The 20,954-nt window shown below is 38.8% G+C and overlaps 1 protein-coding gene across 1 annotated transcript; it reads right to left on the reverse strand.

Moving 5' to 3' along the window:
• Positions 1–1,748: 1,748 nt before the first annotated feature.
• slc24a6a (solute carrier family 24 member 6a) lies at positions 1,749–17,503 on the reverse strand. Its single transcript, XM_060885630.1, is given in 18 exon segments — positions 1,749–3,630; positions 4,044–4,109; positions 4,279–4,391; positions 4,481–4,595; positions 4,719–4,885; positions 8,810–9,083; positions 10,345–10,396; positions 10,398–10,509; positions 10,757–10,899; positions 11,002–11,055; positions 11,154–11,179; positions 11,285–11,359; positions 11,448–11,551; positions 11,697–11,781; positions 11,882–11,956; positions 12,150–12,226; positions 14,669–14,764; positions 16,943–17,503. Coding segments are annotated over 18 exon segments (1,833 nt in total). The 5' UTR covers positions 17,031–17,503; the 3' UTR covers positions 1,749–3,519.
• Between the last annotated feature and the right edge of the window lie 3,451 nt (positions 17,504–20,954).

Genomic DNA, 20,954 nt, shown 5'->3' on the forward strand with positions numbered 1-20,954 from the left:
ATAATGCTCTAAATGAACAAAAAACGTGGCAGAGGAAAAAAGCCAAAGGGAAACATTAATAAATGTGGACTTCATTTGTACCACTCTGTCTGTCTCAAATAGTTTTAATCTATTTTAATCTCTTTAACATCAAATAACAAATAAATGACTAGCTCAGCCTAATGACCCTAGAAGACTAAGTTAAGACTTTTTTTAGGACTTCCCAAGCAGTCTACCTTTGGACCCGAATAATTTATAAAAAATAACAACAATGTATTAATTGTATTAACTTGGCTTTATCAAACCAAAGTGTAACTCCTAGTTTTACTACTTTACTGAAGCAGCTGTACATCTCTGACAGCTTTAAATAATCTAGATGTTCATCATCACTTAATAAGTCAGAAGAGAACATATATTGTTACCTGAACAAATACACTGAGACTTTACGTACATAGTGACGTGTGTTCCAGGATGTTGCTGTGGTGTCTCCAGGCCATATCTATCAAAGTGAAAGGTGTATAATACAACACACGAAGGCTGGTGTTTGATAAACAACCACACTATGTGATGATGGATATCGCTGTCTGGAAGTTTGTGAAACTGCAGATGAAAGTATCAGACAGTACTAATATCCCTCATCATTTTGATCTTTGATAAAGAATAGTGTCCATTTAAAGAAAAAAAAAAAAGAAACTATTTGTAAAGACCATTATAGCTTGGAACAGGATATTGCAAGAACTTCTTGTATTTATATTACCTTTATTTTGTCATGGTCCATAGAACTAATCGTGTACACTATACTGGATGGAATACCTGACTTAAGTATTCACCTGAATTAGTGACTACTTTCTACAATTTGATGCCATCCATCTGTCCATTTTGTGTTTGTGTGTGTGTGTGTGTGTGTGTGCGCGCGCGTATATATATACTCATTTTGGTGTATATATTTTTTATATTACTTAGTCATGGTACAGCTCTCTACCAGCCCACCCCATTTCGTCTCTGCTGGGCACAGGCTAACCTAAACTGGGCAGTTGATGATTGATAAATTATTGGAAAATAATTGCTTGGGATTTTTTAGTCATCAGCTGTTTCAGTAGTTTCAGCTTGTGCACACTGTGGCCTCAGGTTCCTGGTCGTGGAACTTAATATGTTATTTCCCCTGATGTAGCCGGTTCAACCCCAAGGTACAAAATGATGCTTTTCTGCTCACTACAGTTGTAAGTTGTAATTTAATTTGCCTTCCTGAAAGCAGTCTGATCATTCTTATTTGATTTCTGACATCAGCAAGACATTTTACACTATTCTGTAGAAAACTCAATAGACTTTTGCATAAAAATCCTAGAAAAACAGCAGTTTCAGAAATACAATTTTTATTCCATTCAGGAATCTTATAATTAAGATGCAATTAAAATTCCCATTCACCTGTATGTCTGATAAATACATATTTACTATTAAATAGTTAAGTAGCTGCATTAATAGACTTCTAATCCATATTAAACTAAATAGATGCAAAACTTTGACATCTGCTGTTTATGCTATGTTGAACAAAAAATGACTTTTATAAAATGTTATATCGAAGCATAATGTGTTTAATTGCACTCTGAACAACATACAGATTATTTCAGAATACAGTAAGAAGTGTAAGAAAAGTGCAAACAGACACTCAGACATGTTCGTACATCACTGCAAAACAGACAAGTTACTTCAGCTACAATGAATGATTTTCAGCAAACAATATAAGTGATATGAGAATAATTAATCCCCCAGTATTCCAGTAAACCAAATAAACATGGTGTTTATTATAAAAATACGTTAAATGCTATAAACACTCAAGCTATGATAAAATCATTACACAGGTGATGAATCCATTTGGGGTCTTAAAATCATAACAGTATACAGAAAAGACAAGTACAAAAAGCGTGAAAATTAACGGTGAGAATCATTAAACAATAATAACACTAATAATGACTCCTTTATTAATAATTACTACTAAATCTACTTTAGTGCTAAATGTTTTGATTGGAGAAAAAAGCGCAAAATAAATGTCAGAATCGAATAACTGCAACATAATAATAATAATAATAATAATAATAATAATAATAATAATAATTTATAAGCAGTTAAACAGCTCAAAATCATCAAAATGAGGTATCCACTTTTCAGGTTTACTCTTGTCAACTCATCCAATTTTTATTCAAATTTCAGCAAGGTTCATTTCCATTCACTGATTATTCGCAATTTAAAACTAGACAAAAACTAAAACCAGGTGAAACCCACACAGATTAGTGTTTAAAGGTATGTGCACACATGTAGTAAAATGTCTCCAAACATGCATGAAATAGAATAAACTGTTAAAGTCTATTTTTGTTTTGTTTTATCATTTTTTCCCAATTACGGATTACATCATGAAATACATACATCTAAATAATCGTTGTTAAAAAATTGTTGCAAAACATGTTGTTCTATAATTTGTGTTGTCTTGCTCATAATTACTACATCATTTGAAATTCTTTAGGGTAAAAAAATTACAAGAAAAAAGTGAAGAAGTGACCCGTGTTTTGTAACCATTAAATCCTGTGGCTTTATTCATTAAAATTAATGTAGTCCTTTAGAATAAAACTTGATATTGATTGATGATATTGATATTATTATTATTATTATTATTATTATTACAAATATATTAAATATGGCTAAGAGACAAAGTTGAAAGATTTGGCTTTAGTGACACTCAGTGTCCAAACTGAGAGCTTTTTTTTTTTCAGTATTACACGTTTTTGCAATAATTAGCCAAATAAAATTTTATTTAAAACCACCAACAGGCTACTTCAAAAACAACACTGTGGGGGGCAAATAGCATGTGGGCCAGAGCATTGTTTTAATTTAAAGTGTATCAATACTTCTTATCAGCAGCATAAATAATACAATAATACAAGTGTAGTAACTCTTTAATGTGATCTTGAATCTTTAATCACTAAGCTTTTCACACTGAGATTAACCCCAGACTAAACCTCACTTCTAACCCTGGGCAGTGGATGGTTTCACACTTGAACTTTAGAAGCAGGATTAGCACTGCTTTTTGCCCAGGGATGTAAAACCCTGCTAACCAAACATTGTGGCAACATATAAACAGTGCTTTTACAGTGTGAAACGATGTACAGTGTTTGAATGGTACGACTAACCGAAACCGAAAACAGAAATTGAACAGCATGTGTCAACTGGAGCATAGAGAAGTTTTATTTCATCCCTGATGCCAAAACATGAGACTGGTCACATGTTGAATTTATCCAATTATGGTTGCTGACACCACAAATTTGCAAGTAGGGCCAGGGTTTAGAAATATACAGTGTACAACTTCAGATGATGAATAGCCAGGATTAAAAGTTCACTAATACAAGTGTGAAAAGCCACACTGTTTGACCCACACATTACCTGCTCTTTATGTCTCTGACACAATAATTACAGTAATGTGATGTTTCCTCATGAATAAATCCAGCGTATTATTCAGGGTAAAGGTTCACTAGCTGTGTCTGATGTGACCTACAGCTTCTCAAAGCAGATCGAGCAGAGAAGGAAGATGCCATACAAGACCATAAGGCCCAGACCTAACCTCGGGTCAAGTCTCCAGTGATTCAAGTGTACGCTGAGAACCTGCAGCACAGGAGAGAAAACATTCACATAAAAGAGCATTTTTTTTTTTTTTTTTACCAGCACACGGCTGCTTCATTCTGCTGGTGAAATGTAAATCGACTTTTGGGACATTTTCAAAATTTATTGAAAACATTGTTGGCTTTCAGTGTGAGGTGTTTTCACCTCTGTTGAGATAACTTTATATAGAATTTTAGTGCTTGAGGTTAATGACTTCAGATGTTAGAAATTGTATTTATATAGTAAGCTAGGTAAAAACAGATACTTAAGAAAAACTACAAATTATTTTGCAGTTCCTACTTTCACATGAGCCATTAATCAAAACTGAGGAGTGTGACATGACAAAGAGATTCGATGCTCACATCAGCTGTCCTTAATTAAAAAAGGGAATAGTAAGCCTTAATAAAAGTACTCACTGTGAGAAAGACGGAAGCAAGCAGTAAAATAACTGAATAAACCAGTCCCCTACTATTAATGAAGACCTGAGAAGTAAGTGCAAAAAGAAAAAAATGAACTTTTTATGATTATTACAATTATGAACAATTTTATGCATATTACATCTAATAGCAGTGTTTATTTGCATTCAACATTCAAATAAAAAATCCAAGTGAGAGCACAAAGAGAAAATAGATGAAACTAGCTGGAACTAACCGTTGACCCGTAATCCACCACAAGCGTACGCAGAGCCCATGGGAACCCGAGGCCCAACAGAATATCAAAAATATTACTGCCTATTGAATTGGACACAGCCATGTCTCCCATACCTGCAAATCCACAATGTGTATACAAATAAAGTGTGATTCAATGAAATGACAATCTAGAACAATATCTTTTTTCTGTTAGGAATACATACCTTGCCGGGCGACTATAAGACTAGCCATGCAGTCTGGGACACTTGTGCCAGCTGCCAAAAACGTGATGCCCATAATCACATCTGGAATGTCCAGTGTGAAACTGATGATGGTGACCTGAAATACAGAATATGGATGAGCATATTATTTTTTGAAAATGAAGAAAGAATAGAATTCATCTTGATACATTCATCTAAGTTAAATACAGTACTTCCATTTGTGAAGTACAATGGTGCATACCATCCACACCATGAGGTAGGAGAAAACAGCAATCCAGAGTGTGGAGACCACAAAGGTGACCATGAACCAGCGCTCCCAGAGTGGTAGCAAACAGTTGGGCACAGTGTAATAAAGCAGACAGCTTAAAGGCCATGAGAGAAACCACTTCACACGTTCAAAGCATCCTCCTGTGGTAAAATAGAGAACAGAGATTACACTTAGACTACAGAGAGCTTTCTAAGCCTATGATGTCATTTACTGAAGAAAGGAACTGTTAAAAAGCACACAGTCACAAATCCATTTTCAAACTCAATTACCAACACTATCTATTGTGTGACAGATATTAATGATTAATGGTTGTATCCTGGACACAACTTCAAGGTAGCAGAGGCCTTAGCTGTTCTGTATGCATGTATTTTCAGCCCTGTATACAGCCAGTTTACATGATGTATTTATTTATTCTGAGAGAAAATGGGAATATTGCTCTGGGTTCCAGTGCATGTATGACATAATGGCTGTGTGAACAGAATTAATGTGTCTTGGGAAGATGAAATTATAGAATTAGTTGAGGGCAGTGTGAAATAATAAATAAATCTTATGTGACATTTAATAAATTGTTTATGGACAATGGCTCAATTTCTGCAAAAACAAATTTTTGTTGTTTGATACTGGAATTGACTAATATTAACTGTGTCTAAAGATGGTTTTCCTGATTCTTATCAAGATCATCTTGTGACTGTGACCCCATGAGGGGTCTACAGCCTATAAAAAGTTCCTACTACATCATACTCATTCTTTTTCCCATTCTAGTCTTTCCAAGGGTTTAAAAAAGTGGATTCACTGACACATTGATTAGGCTGTAGTGCTCTAAATGTTGCAATTGTTAAAATCTGAAACATCAGAAAGAGTGAGCTGATGATACTTGAGTGACGATACTTCTAATATTTACTTCATTTTTTTCACTACTGACTTTGCTGCTATACAAGACACATCTTCTGTAATTCAGTGGATGTTGAGCTCTTCTGCCAAAGTGCTGGTGGAACATCTGGGGCTTTTAGGACTTTACCCTAATTGCAGCCTTGCCCTAATGTCATTAGCAACAATCCTTTAAAAGCAAAGGAATGCTTTAAAGTTCATCATCATACTTTAAGGCTGTGCAACCACAGTAAAGAGAGAAGAGAGCAGCTGATACATCTGCAGAGCCCACTGGGACAAAAAGATAAGATTAGAGAAGCTGGCAGTGAGCATGGGCCATATGCAAAAACCATGAGGCTCAGTTTGAGCTATTCAAAGAGCCTGCTGAGCACCAGTCATACTGTCTGTATTTACAAATGCAGAAGCCCTAAGCTTAGCATTAATACCTCTATTTCAGTGCATTCAGAAAGTATTCAGACCCCTTTCTCAATTTTCAATTTAGTTATGTTGCAGCCTGATGCTATAATTATTCAAATTAGTTTTTTCTCTCAGTACACCATACTGACAAAGTGAAAACAGAATTCTAGAAATGTTTTCAAATGTATGAGAAATAAAAAACTGAAATATCCCACGTTGCTGAGATCTTTCTACACCTTGACTCGAGTCCACCTGTAATAAATTTAAATGACTGGACATGATTTGGAAAGGCACACACCTCTATAGAAGGCCTCACAGCTGACAATCCATAGAATTGAAAGGAACTGCCTGCAAAGCTCAGAGAGGATTGTTGCAAGGCACAGATCTGGGGAAGGCTACAAAACATTTCTGTTGCACTGAAGATTCTCACAATCACAATTCTCAATGGAAGACATTTGGCACAACCAGGACTCTTCCAAGAGCAGGTCACCTGGCCAAACTGAGCAAATGGGAGAGAAGGGCCATAGTAAGAGAGGTGAACAAGAATCTTGTGGTCACTTTGTGCTCTGTGCTCCAGGGAGCCTGTGTGGAACAAAATTCCAGAAAGACAACCATCACTGCAACCCTCCACCAGTCTGGGCTTTATTTCAGAGTGGCTTGATGGAAGCTTCTCCTCAGTGCAAAACACATGAAAGCCTGCCTAGAGTTTGTGAAAAAGCACCTGAAGGACTCATAGACTGTGATGAAAAAGATTCTCTGGTCTGATGAAACCAAGACTGAACTGTTTGGCCTCGTTTTGTCTGGAGGAAACAAGGCACCGCTCATCACCTGCCCAATACCAACCCAACACTGAAGCACAGTGGTGGCAGCATCATACTGTGGGGCTGTTTTTCAGAAGCGGGGACTAGGAAACTTGTCAGGGTTGAGGGAAAGTTAACTGGTGCAAAGTACAGGAATATCCTCAATAAAAACTTGTTCCAAAGCATTCAGGACCTCAGACTGGGCCAAAGTTTCGCCTTTCAACATGACAACGACCCTAAGCAGAAAGCCAAGACAACACAGGAGTGGCTTAGGGAAAACTCTGTGAATGTCCCAGAGTGGCCCAGCCAGAGCCCTGACTTGAACACTATTGAACATCTCTGGAGAAACCTGAAAATGGTTGTCCATTGATGGTCCCCATCCAACCACAGCGAGCTGAGAGGATTTGCGAAGAAAAATAGCAGGAAATCCCCAATCCAGGTGTGCAAACCATCATACCCAAAAATACCCAAGTACTGATTAAAGGGTCTGAACATGTGATATTTCAGTTTTTTCTTTTTAATAAATTTACAGACATATTTCGAATTCTGTAAATTCTGTAATTCCGTTTTCACATTGTTATTTACTAAGTGTATAGTAATGAGAGAAATATGGATTAGAAAAATTGTAGTATCAGAGTGCAACATAACAAAATTGATTATTGTGAAAGGGGTCTGAATACTTTCTGAATGCACTGTAGATATACTGCTAAAGGCAATGTAATATATGATGCAATAGGCACAGAAACTCTTGTGTGAGCCAAAGCAACAGAATGAAGGGAATATTGTATGACAAGAAGACAAGTTTGTTTGGGTCAAATGACATTGTTGGAGCCTGATAAAAAACATCTGGACAGGTCTTTGGCAAACAGGCTCAGATGGCATAAAATTATTAGCCCTTCACTCTGATAAAAAGTCTCATAGACTACATGCAGGATGGAGGGAGCTATGTGGGCCATACCGGGACCAGAACAGAGCATGAGATGATCAAGATTTACTCAGGATTCTGAAATTACGCAGTCAGTTGTCGGATGTTTCCAGATCATTGGACCTTGATAACAAAAGACAGTAGCCAATGAGTACACTATCCACTGGAGATATCCACTCATTTACAATACTGTCACAATCATGCGGTGACAACGTTGCGATATGTACTTAGCAAAGGAAAGGAGCAAATAGTAATTCTCCAGCTAGTAATTAGTTCCACAGGAAACTGCCCTGATAGCCTTTCAGTTGTAGATGTTTGTATGCATACCCAACCCTCTGTTTTACCTGTCACAAAATACAAAATACCACATTTGGATGAATGAAGCAACACAAAAGACTTAAGGTTTCAAAAATCATATCTGTATGTCAGCAGTTTTATAATGAATTTAACACCTAATATGTTAGTTACTGAAATGTATGTAAAGTGAAATGATTCTTTTTACCAATGCTGAACATTTACCAATGCTTTTCACCAGTGGTGTTTACATTTCACGTTGAAACAAATTCATTATAATGACAGTTAGATACTTGCTTTTAAGTTAATACTATTATGAATAGTACAAATGTTGAAAGGTTATGTTCACATCTGCTTTATGAAGGTTTATGTTGCTGCAATTGAAGGTGTTTTCCAGCAAGAAATTGACCTTTTTGTGGTGGAGAAGTGTGGAACTGTAAGTGCTACCTATAGGAATGACTATTCCTTTTAGCATTTTTGCACTTTTTGTGCTGAGTACACAATTTGCTGACCTGGTATATATGAGAAATTCAAAACACATCTCTTTGACTTCATTATGCTGCTCATTCTAAGGAATTCTAATCACTGTTTGCAATTTAAAATGAGCACCGCTAATCAGGTCACAATGAAAAAAAATCCCAAATGGGGCAAAATGTCTTAAAATATCAGACAAGTAGGCTACATACCAGTTCAGAGGATGTATCATTATAATCAGCCTATCAAGCAGTCTTTTTTATCTCACATGTATGAAAGTCACTGGCCTGGCACAATCAGGGGATTGAAGGGTTGTACTTCTTCTGCCTCTTCATCTTCTGTGTCTTTGGGTTGTGCATCCCCCGTGTCTTCCACCATTTCCATTGTTCCCCCCTTTCCCCATGTCCTCGCCTCTTCTAGCGGCTGAGTCTCGCTGTCCATGTTGTCACCATTTTCTAGTCCCCAGGGTGCTCCCTCCATCCCTGGGCTCTCCTGACCAGGTATTTCTCCTGTGCCACTGCAACTTTCCCCTGAGCTCCGGCTCATGATCAATCTCTGCCTCTGTGGGATAAGAGCAAGAGAGGAAGAATGTCAGAGGGACTGACCAATTGAACACAGAATATTGATAAAGAGGACAAATATTAATAAGTAATTATATAATTAATAATTATCTGTTTATATCAGATGATTATATGACACTATATAGAATACAGAGATAGACACCACACTGGGGACTTCATCACCTACTGTGAAGTATAAAAGGACTGCACACAGGAGAGAGAAGCATGGGCAGGTTCAGAACACTTAATAGTATATGAAAAATATCTTTTTGCCATAACTCCTGTATAACTTGTCCTAAATCCATGGATCTGGGATCTTTAGATAAGGCATACTGAGTTGAATGATGCCCAGTCTTACAATGTTTACCACTTTAGGCATTGTCCAAGTTAAATTGTGTGTTATGATGATTGCTGCTTATAAATGTATTATTACTATTATTATTGCTATTATTATTATTATTATTATTAGACTGTGTGTGATTTTGGTTCTTTGTATTCTAGACATATTTGTAAAGATGTCTGGATGAGTTCTGAATGCATCATAACTTTTTTTACGGAAATAACGGCTAATAATTGGAACTATGAAGTATATTTGATTACTCTAAAGTTTTGCAGAATGGATTATGATCAATTAGTGGTGTTTGGGTTTAAACATTCTGTACATTTCTTGGCTAAACACAGCTAACATGAAAATGGAAATTTTTAGGAATTAAAGCCAGTAGGTCATAAGGTCACATTCTTACCTGATGGTGCTAGCAATATTAATACCCACACACTCTCACTCACTCTCTCACTCATTTTCTACCGCTTTATCCGAACTACCTTGGGTCACAGGGAGCCTGTGCCTATCTCAGGCGTCATCAGGCATCAAGGCAGGATACACCGGATACATACGGAGTGCCAACCCATCGCAGGGCACACACACACACTCTCATTCACTCACGCAATCACACACTACGGACAATTTTCCAGAGAGGCCAATCAACCTACCATGCATGTCTTTGGACCGGGGGAGGAAACCGGAGTACCTGAAGGAAACCCCCGAGGCACGGGGAGAACATGCAAACTCCACACACACAAGGCGGAGGCTGGAATCGAACCCCCAACCCTGGAGGTGTGAGGCGAACGTGCTAACCACTACGCCACCGTGCCCCCAATACCCACACACTTCAAACGATAACCCATGTTTTATTAGCTAAGAGAATGCAGCTTTCCTGTTCCTGCCAGTCGACTACCATGAAGGGTGAGTGGGTGGGCATTACCTCAGCAATGAGCATGCATCCAGCTATGTTGAGGCGTATGTAGGGAGAGAATGGGGGTGACCATGAGATGGAGGCTTGCCTCTGATAAAGAGAACTGGTGAGGATGCAGACTCATCAGCTCATCCACCATCACCACAGCTGAGTCCTGTTCACTTGCACACTGATCTGCGAAATACAATGTGTTATTAGTGTTTTTGAACAATTAAAAGGGGAACAATGAACTGCTTCCCATTGTAATTTTTAAATCTTAAAATTCTATTAAATTTTTTTTTAAAATATTATATATTTTCTTTTTTCTTTTTTTATTTTATACATTTAAATAATAATAAAAAATTATAAATTATTTTATAATTTTTTTTAGAAAGTATTTGAAAAGTGTTGCTACACAAACAACACACACAGAGAGACCTACCTTTCTTCATCAGGATCATAGAAGTGTCACAGTGTACGCTTGCTTCCTCTGGTGCTACATCTTGCTGAAGGCTGCTCACCAAACATGGCTGTCCATGTATACCACACTTCAGTTCCACCCAGCCCCAGATCTGACCATTAAATCTGTGGACCCGACACACACACACACACACACACTCAGTCATTGTTACTCTCATTAAGATTCTATTGGAAAACATTTAGTTTGAATGACTGATCATTACGTACTTCATGATAAGGATGTAAAATCCATACATCGATATGAGGACTAGAGTCTCCCACCTGTGAGAACCAAGCAAAGTTCACAAAGTCTGAGATTCTGTTTCAAAATTGCTATACAGTTTCAAAAGAATGAAAAAAAAAACCCCACTGAAACCTACCAAAGAACCTTCTCATCGTAAATGATCTGCAAGTCAAGAACATGTCTGTTTGTAACAATTCAAGCTGAGAAAAAAGAAGGATACATAAAATAGCTTTGGATGATTTAACATGTAATTCAAGGAAGTCTCACCAGAATTAAAGCTAAGATTGAGATGATGTAGAAAACAGAGTCTCGGAAGAGAGGCCACCACGTGAGACAGATCGTCTATGAGGAAAACGAAAACAAAGATCTCTATATATCTCTATTTCGCCTTACTTTAGGGAAAACACCTGGAAAAAAATAAGTATCCTACCTGTCCAGCAAAAATGCCACACACTCCAATGATAACTAGGATATTAAAGACTGCTGAGCCCACTATGGTGCCAACTCCCACGTCTCCCTTAGTGATGAATACACCTGAGACAATATACACAAATCACACTGGAGGAAATGTCTGAAAAATGTTCTTTAATAGTATTGTATATGACTATATAATATATAGATAAAAATATATAACTGTCACCAATCACTAATCTGACCAAGCAAGTTCAATAAAACTGACCAATCAGAGAGGTAAAGAGCTCTGGAGCAGAACTTCCTGCTGCCATGAAGGTAGCGCCTGCAACATCCTCACTCAGATGTAGGTTCTGAAAAAGCAAAGATGCTCAGGATGTACATAGATGTACGTGTGTTGGATGGACAACTGTGGACAGCGAAAACAATAGCTAAAACAATAACAACTCTGACCTCACAGATCTTTTCCAGAGATGGCACAAAATACACGTCACAGACAATAGCAAGGGCGTAGAACATGTAAACAGCCTGCAGATGGAAAACAAAAGAGAGCTTTTTTCATTGTCTCTATTTTGCTTCCACATTTATATACAAACTGATTATATAAAGTGAAGTTTATTTTACAATGACTTGTATTCATGCATTTATATAACATCTTAAAATGTAATATCTTTTCTTGTGCTATGCTGCACCCTGGAACCATGTTCTGTTGACAACTCACACAAAGGATATGCAGCAGCAACGCCCCATGCCTTCTCTGCTCCTTAGTGAAGACATCTTCAGGAAATTCATTGATCGCTGGAGGCATGTGTGTGCGTGTATGTGTGTGTGTGTGTGTGTGTGTGTGTGTGTGCATAAAAAAAAACACAGTCCATTAGTAACGGCTAGAGACAGAGCAAGCAGCTTTAAATTATTGACATAAAAGCAACTTGAAAACCTTCACAGCATTTCTCTATCCATGTTAATGCTGCTTTAGTGCTTCCACTCAGGCTGTTTATGCAAACACAGTAAGAAACACAGCATTTTACTTTTTGAACTGAAAAAATGGTAAAATAGTACCAAAAAATGTTTGGTATTTGGTATTTTTCTAAATAATCAGATCAAAAATATATCTGATAAAAGCATAGTCTGCTTAAAGAGTCTTCTCACACTAAATCATCTGCAGGCAGGAGGTGTATTGACATGAGGAAATTCAAAGCCTTTTACAATCCCTCTTCTTCTATTAGATAGCAGTGTGCAGAAAGTCAGTCAGCTACAGTACAGGACCGTACACAAATTAGCAGACATCGCAGAGCCAAGGGCTGATTAACACTCCATGTTATACCGAAGCTTTTGTCTCTTTTGGGCTAACTGAAATCTCTGATCATCTGTAGCTGATTTGATACAGTGGTCAGAACCCAAGGCAACATTCCTGCTTACATTAACACAATGAGAGACACTTTATAGTCTCCAGACATAAATTTGTTCTATGTATATAAAAACTGCACCACAGAAACTTTGCTTGTACACACATTGCAGTTATGTGGGCAGTTATGTACTCAAATATTGCAGACAGTACAAAGCAGATTCAAATTTCAAATGCTGCTTTAGGCATCCATGTGGATTCATCAGTCACTACACTAAATAGCTGATAGAGTTGCTGAGAAGAAGGTTCTGTAGTCCATGTCTGTAGTCCAAAATGTTATTGATTCCTAGAGTAGATTATTAATCTTGTGAGGTCAGAAAATAAAAGTACCCTGGTGCTGGAATATGATTATAGAGGGAAATGCTGCACAAAGAAGAGAAAATGTTAAACTCACAATATTGTATGTCAGGTTTCACACAGCAAATTTCATGAAAAGTCTGTCTGAAAAGTTTAAATAAATACTGTAGATCTTCTTATTGGGGACATGGTAGCTTTGTGTGTGTGTGTGTGTGTGTGTGTGTGTGTGTGTGGAGATTGCATGTGTTCCTCTTGCTTTGTGAGTTTCCTCCACATACCATGTAGTGAGTGTGTGTGATCTATTATGGGTTGGCAGCCCATCCAGGGTGTCCCCCGAATTGTGCCCCAACTACAGACTCCAGGTTCCCTGCAATTCTTGGATGGATGGATGGATGGATATAAGGATGGAGGGATGGATGAATGGATGGATGGATGGATCAATAGAAGGATGGATGGAAAGAAGGAGGGATCAATAAGTGGTTGGATGGAAGGATCTCATTGGCAGTGTTTTAACAGACAGTTATCATAGTGCTGGAAAACAGCAGCAAATTACAACAGTGTTTTCTTCCTAGTGTAACTTTTTGGGCAGAAACAGCATTTCTGTAGCATCAATGCTTTACCACATTGACTTTTTTTCAGGAATCTACCACATTCAGGGCCAAGTATAATAGCAGAGCAGTTAGCTTGTGTGCCTGGAAGATTCATCCTGGTTTCTTGGTAAAACTTTCCTGTTTTAATGATATAAAAGTTAATTTAGTTTGATATGATAGATATGAACCACAACTCATGTTAACAGCAATTATACTGAGCAGAAAGACTTACACACACCGTTGGAAGCAGCACAAATGATCAAAGACTGCTGGCTTCAGAGTGGGCCGAGGAAGTGTGACAGAGAAACACTGCTGTAGGTTAGTGATTAGAGAGCTGATCGGTGAGGAAAAAAGGGCTGTGTGACGTGTTTCTCTTAAGCACCCTGCTTTGACTGCTTAAAACAGACCTTCCGCTGTTTTTTTTTACAGATTCTGCTGCTTAGCAACACCAAGCCTCAAAGGGGGCTTGGCTCGGAAGGAGGCAGCTGTCTGTAAATGATGAGAGAGGAATAGATGGAATAGCAAATCAAGAAAAAAGTTAAGGGGTGCTGTTGGACCAAGAAATAAACAAGGGGAGAGTGAGAGAGAGAGAGAGAGAGAGAGATAAATCAAGGGAGAAGAGGAGAGGGAGATAGAGAGCGACAGGGAGCATGAGGAAGTCTGTGTGTGTATTGAAAGCTTCTACACCTTAAAATATATAATCATTTATAGTTTGTTTGGCTGCTTTATGACAAGTGTTTGTGGTACTATTGTGTTCTAAAACCTGTAACTCCAACCCTCACATTTAGTTTCTGTCCAAGTGTGTAAGAGAGAGAAGGTTTAGATTTTATTATTTCTTTCTTGTCAGATCGTACAGCACTTGTATAAATGTTTGCTCCTCTATCTGCTCTGTGCATTGCATTTCCTTATTACGTCGGGAAAATGCAAATTAAACAGACTGGAACTCACCAACTCGCGGTTTGCTTGATGTCTGGTTCAGCTCTCCACTCTGCTGAGTCAGTTTTCGTTTAGACCAGTTCAGACCAAAATCCTTATCAGGGGGATCTGTATGACCAAAACAATTACAGTACTAATATTATTTCTCACATAAGAAAAGAACTAACATCAGCATGTTTTTTGTAGGTAAGAAGACCCCCTAGACATATATTAGACAGCAACTTGTCCTTTGAAAATCATGTCGCCCAAACCACAAAAACAGCCTTCTTTCACCTTAGAAATATTGCCAAGCTGAGAAACATCCTGTCTCTATCTGATGCTGAGAAACTAGTTCATGCTTTCATGACCTCTAGACTGGACTATTGTAATGCATTACTAGGTGGTTGTCCTGCATCTTTAATAAATAGGCTACAGTTAGTCCAAAATGCATCTGCCAGAGTTCTCACCAGGTCAAGAAAGTATGACCATAATACCCCAATTTTATCATCTCTACACTGGCTACCTGTTAAGTTACAAACTGCTGCTACTTACGTACAAGGCTCTTAATGGTTTAGCTCCCATGTATCTAACTAGTCTTCTAACACGTTACAACCCTACACGCTCTCTAAGATCACAAAACTCAGGACTTCTGGCAGTTCCCAGAATTTCTAAGTCTACTAAAGGCGGTAGAGCGTTTTCTCATTTAGCTCCCAAACTCTGGAATAGTCTTCCTGATAGTGTTCGGGGCTCAGACACACTTTCCCAGTTTAAATGTAGATTAAAAACCCATCTCTTTAGTCAGGCGTACACATAACACATCCCGTTATATTATATTGTGCACTATTACACTAGACTTGCACATTTTTATGAACAGCAGATATGTTAATCCCTTTGCACTGCTCTTCTCTTTTTCAACCCATGCCGAGACACCCAGACATTGTACCAGCTCCGATCGTCTTCCGTGCGATGAAGTTTTTGGATCTCCGCTTAGATGAGGCCGACTCTGTGAGAATCCTGAGACATCTACAGATCTACCAGCTCCAGTTGGACTCTGTGATACTAAGAGGAGATCTGAACTCCATGTGATCCCTACACCAATACAACATTTGTCTGACTGTATATTTGGAATCACACCATCTAGTGTCACCCATATGAGGATGGGTTCCCCTTTGAGTCTGGTTCCTCTCAAGGTTTCTTCCTTTACCAATCTAAGGGAGTTTTTCCTTGCCACTGCTGCCTGAGTCACCTCAGACTTGCTCATTGGGGATAAATACATATACATACACACGTACACACACACTGTGAACTATATATATTTAGAGTTTTTATTATATTAATTCTCTATATTACTCCTTATGCTTATCTTCTGTTTTATGTTTACGTTCTGTAAAGCTGCTTTGAGACAATGTTCATTGTAAAAAGTGCTATACAAATAAACTGGAATTGAATTGAATTGAACATACAATCAGCTTACAGTCCAGAGAAAACATGGAGGTGCAAAGTCACTCAACAATCATCATTATTATTATTATTATTAGTATTATTATTATTATTATTATTATTATTATTATCATCACTGTTGTTTTACCAACAATTCTAAAGTGTACTATACGGACTGAAAATGCCACTAAGTTTGGCATGACAATTGGGTTTAGAGATATATTTAGATAAATGATCGGTAATGTGTATTTTTATACTGATAGAATGTAGAATGCATGAGCAAAATATGCACTCACATTTATAGATGATTACAAGATAATCTGATTATATAGCGTAGTGTCTCCCAGTCCTGGTCCTTAGATACTTAAGCCCTGCACATGCATGTTGTGTTTCAATATTGTCTATTATTATTGCACCAACGTTTTTTTGGCATTATGCTCATATGTTGGCTACATGCACTGTTGTTTTGGATGGAAGGCGTGGATGTGATGGACACCAGCTTCTACTCTCAACACTTTCTGCACACATGTAAACCAGATATTTTCACTCTGAACCACTGGACCCACTTTTGACTGGTTGCATGTTGCTAGTCAGCTAATATTTTTGGTAGATTTTATATTATGGAGTCTAGGGGCTCCACAAACACTGTATTCTTCCATCTGAACATTGTAATTTATTCCCTGCTATCAGCTCAATAATGTACAGTGCTCTTTCCTAAAAATCACTGATTCCACCATCATCCAAGCATTAGCTGTACAGTGTGCATAATACATTAAATTGGAATATTCAATCTAATGAATTAATAGCTGTTTAAAAAAAGGTGCACAGTTCAAATAGAAAAAAAAAATCCAGCAAGAGAGCACGCACCTGTTACGTGGAGAAGCCAGCTGAGGGCGATGAGTCCAACACAAACACACAGTCGCCTCAGGAACCTGCTCGTGCACAATGCCTTCATCACGCCACTGCTCAGCCCCTAACAGTCACAAAACATGCCGATGCAAGACAGGAAGGAAAACGCCTCTGTTTTATTTGAGCCTACATACACGAACTCTCGATCCTCGTTAATATGTTAGATTTGTTGGTTTGTGTCACACGCCGCTCGCGCGCCACAGCATCCTCACGCTCTGCCTCGCGACGCAAAGCAAATGTCGTTTCTTCTCAACATGAATCGAATCACCGGGTAGCTACATGCATGGAAGGAAAACAGTACAGAAATATGCTGAGGGATCGTCTGTCTCAGACCACATGTATTGTTTCTAGCATTCTCCGACATCCGTGCACCCCTCTGTGTTCCCTACACACTTCGTCGCTGAGGGTGTTTCCCCAAACAAGAGCTCTACTAGTGCGCCCTCGTGGAGGAGCACTGAGGAAAAACACAGCACTAGCACTAGCAAGATACAGCAGCATTGAATAGATGCTCATTGACAGTTGCAAAGACTTAGAAATCATGTTTTTTTTTATTCTGTGTATCACAGATAGTCCAGAATCTCCAATAAAATCAGAAACTCCAGAGTCTTAATGTTTGAGCTGTGAACAAATCATATTACATTCCTCTAGCTTTTATGCCACTTTAATGCCTTGTATAAAGGCAGCAAGTTCAATTCAGTTACATTCTATTTGTATATGTGTGTGTGTGTGTGTGTGTGTGTGTGTGTGTGTGTGTGTGTGTGTGTGTGTGTGTGTGTGTGCATTTGTTAAAGAGACCAATTTGACCACTGTGAATGAATGAATGTCACCAAATGAGAAAAGTGGTAATGCTGTACAATTAGACCATTTTTCAACTTTTATTGTTGTCATAATAAGTATTGTAAAATTTGACATATTGACAAGGATTCAGACGTCAATGGGATTGTTACATGACATGTTAATTGAGTTATATCAGTAGCTTACATTAACATGCATGAACCATGCTGGGTCTGTTTCCTCTTGGTCTATAGCAATGGTACCTACAAGAATACAGAAGCATAGAAAGGAGAACACATGGAAATATAGCTGCAAGCAGCGATACCGGGGTCAAGCCGATCAGATGCGCTCAGAACATGTCGCTGATGAACCATACCAAGTTTTGTAGCGATATGGCATTGTATTGGTAAAATACTGAACTTGACGTGAAAATTCAAAATAAGTATAAGTGTGTGTAGGTGTGTGTGTGTGTAAGTGAGTGTGTGTAAGTGTGAGTGTGTGTGTGAGTGTGTGTGTAAGTGTGAGTGTGTGTGTAAGTGTGAGTGTGTGTAAGTGTGAGTGTGTGTGTAAGTGTTTGTGTAAGTGTGTGTGTGTGTGTATGAGTGAATGTGTGTGAGTGTCTGTGAGTGAGTGTGTGAGTCAGTGAAGGTGTTTGTGAGTATGTGAATGAGTGTGCGAGTGTGAGCAAGTGTGCGAGTGTGAGTGTGTGTAAGTGTGAGTGTGTGCGAGTGTGAGTGAGTGTGTAACTGTGTGTGTATGTGAGTGTGAGTGTGTATGTGAGTGTGCGAGTGAGTATGTGAGTGTGCGAGTGTGAGTAAGTGTGCGAGTGTGAATGAGTGTGTTTGTGTGTTTGTGTGTAAATGTGTGTGTAAGTGTGTGTGTGTTCCTCGTATGTGAAAACATACACAAGTGTGTGTGTGAGTGTGTCTGTGTGAGTGTGTGTGTGTGTGTGTGTGTGTCTGTGTGTGTGTGTAAATGTGTGTGTATGTGAGTATGTGTGAGTATGTGAGTGTGCGAGTGAGTATGTGAGTGTGCGAGTGTGGAAACTTGGTATGTTTCATCAGCTACATGTTCTGAGCGCATCTGATCGGCTTGACCCCGTGTGTGTGTGTGTGTGTGTGTGTGAGTGTGTGTGTGTGAGTGTGTGTGTGTGTATGTGTCTCTGTGCGTCTGTGTGTGTGTGTGTGTGTGTGCGTGTGTGTGTGTGTGTGTGTGTGAGAGAGTGTGTGTGAGAGTGTGTGTGTGTGTGTGAGAGAGTGTGTGTGTGTAAATGTGTGTGTATGTGAGTGTGTGTGAGTATGTGAGTGTGTGAGTGTGTGTGTAAATGTGTGTGTAATTGTGTGTGTTCCTCGTCTGTGTGAGTGTGTGTCTGTGTGAGTGTGAGTGTCTGTGTGTGTGTGTGTGTGAGTGTCTGTGTGTGTCTGTGTGTGTGTGAGAGGGTGTGTGTGTGAGTGTCTGTGTGTGTCTGTGTGTGTGTGTGAGTGTGTGTGTGTGTGTGTGTCTGTGTGAGTGTGTGTGTGAGTGTGTGTGTGAATGTATGTGTGTGTCTGTGTGTGTGTGTGAGAGAGTGTGCGAGTGTGAGTGTGTGTGTGTAAATGTGTGTGTAAATGTGTGTGTGTTCCTCATAAAGACCTTTCTGATTCTGATTCTGATTCTGATTTTGCAAGAATTTTGCCTAAACATACTTGGCAATAAAGACCTTTGTGATTCTGATTCTGATTCTAATGTTGCAAGAATTTTGCCTCCAGGCCTTACGATTCAGCACAAAATTGGGTTTTTGGACTGTTAGTGGCGCTAGACGGTTTGAGCTAGACACACCAAAGTTGCTACAGTAACTTCTAAGACTGGCCTCTACATGTGTGCCAAATTTCATAACTTTCCTACGTACGGTTCTATGGGCTGCCATTGACTTCCATGGCGGAAGACGGAAGAATAATAATAAGAAGAAAACTAACGATAACAATAGGTGTCTACGCCCCTTCGGGGCTTGACCCCTAAATATGTGGAGTACAGGTACACACGTGGACAAAATTGTTGGTACCCTTCGGTCAATGAAAGAAAAACTCACAACGGTCACAGAAAAAACTTTAATCTGACAAAAGTAATGATAAATAAAAATTCTATGAATGTTAACCAATGAAAGTCAGACATTGCTTTTCAACCATGCTTCAACGGAATTATTTAAAAAAATAAACTCATGGAACAGGCCTAGACAAAAATGATGGTACCCCTAACTTAATATTTTGTTGCACAACCTTTTGAGGCAATCACTACAATCAGACGATTCCTGTAACTGTCAATGAGACTTCTGCACCTCTCAGCAGGTATTTTGGCCCACTCCTCATAAGCAAACTGCTCCAGTTGTTTCCGGTTTGAAGGGTGTCTTTTCCAGACGGCATGTTTCAGCTCCTTCCAAAGATGCTCAATAGGATTGAGGTCAGGGCTCATAGAAGGCCACTCTAGAATAGTCCAATGTTTTCCTCTTAGCCATTCTTGGGTGTTTATAGCTGTGTTTTGGGTCATTGTCCTGTTGCAAGACCCATGACCTGTGACTGAGACCAAGCTTTCTGACACTGGCCAGCACATTTCTCTCTTGAATCCCTTGATAGTCTTCAGATTTCATTGTACCCTGCACAGATTCAAGACACCCTGTGCCAGATGCAGCAAAGCAGCCCCAGAACATAACAGAGCCTCCTCCATGTTTCACAGACAGTGTTCTTTTCTTGATATGCTTTATTTTTCCGTCTGCGAACATAGAGCTGATGTGCCTTGGCAAAATGTTCCATTTTTGTCTCATCTGTCCATAGGACATTCTCCCAGAAGCTTTGTGGCTTGTCAACATGTAGTTTAGCATATTCCAGTCTAGCTTTTTTATGGTTTGTGTCCTCCTTGGTCGTCTCCCATGCAGTCCACTTTGGCTCAAACAAGGACGGATGGTGTGATCTGACACTGATGTCCCTTGAGCATGAAGTTCACCTTGGTTCTCTTTAGAAGTCTTTCTGGGCTCTTTGGTTACCATTCGGATTATCTCTTTATCTCTTTGATTTGTAATCAATTTTCCTCCTGCGGCCACGTCCAGGGAGGTTGGCTACAGTCCCATGGATCTTAAATTTCTGAATAATATGTGCAACTGTAGTCACAGGAACATCTAGCTGCTTGGAGATGGTCTTATAGCCTTTACCTTTATCATGCTTGT

This window comes from Tachysurus vachellii, chromosome 13, assembly GCF_030014155.1.
Source record: "Tachysurus vachellii isolate PV-2020 chromosome 13, HZAU_Pvac_v1, whole genome shotgun sequence".
Taxonomy (NCBI): Eukaryota; Metazoa; Chordata; class Actinopteri; order Siluriformes; family Bagridae; genus Tachysurus; species Tachysurus vachellii.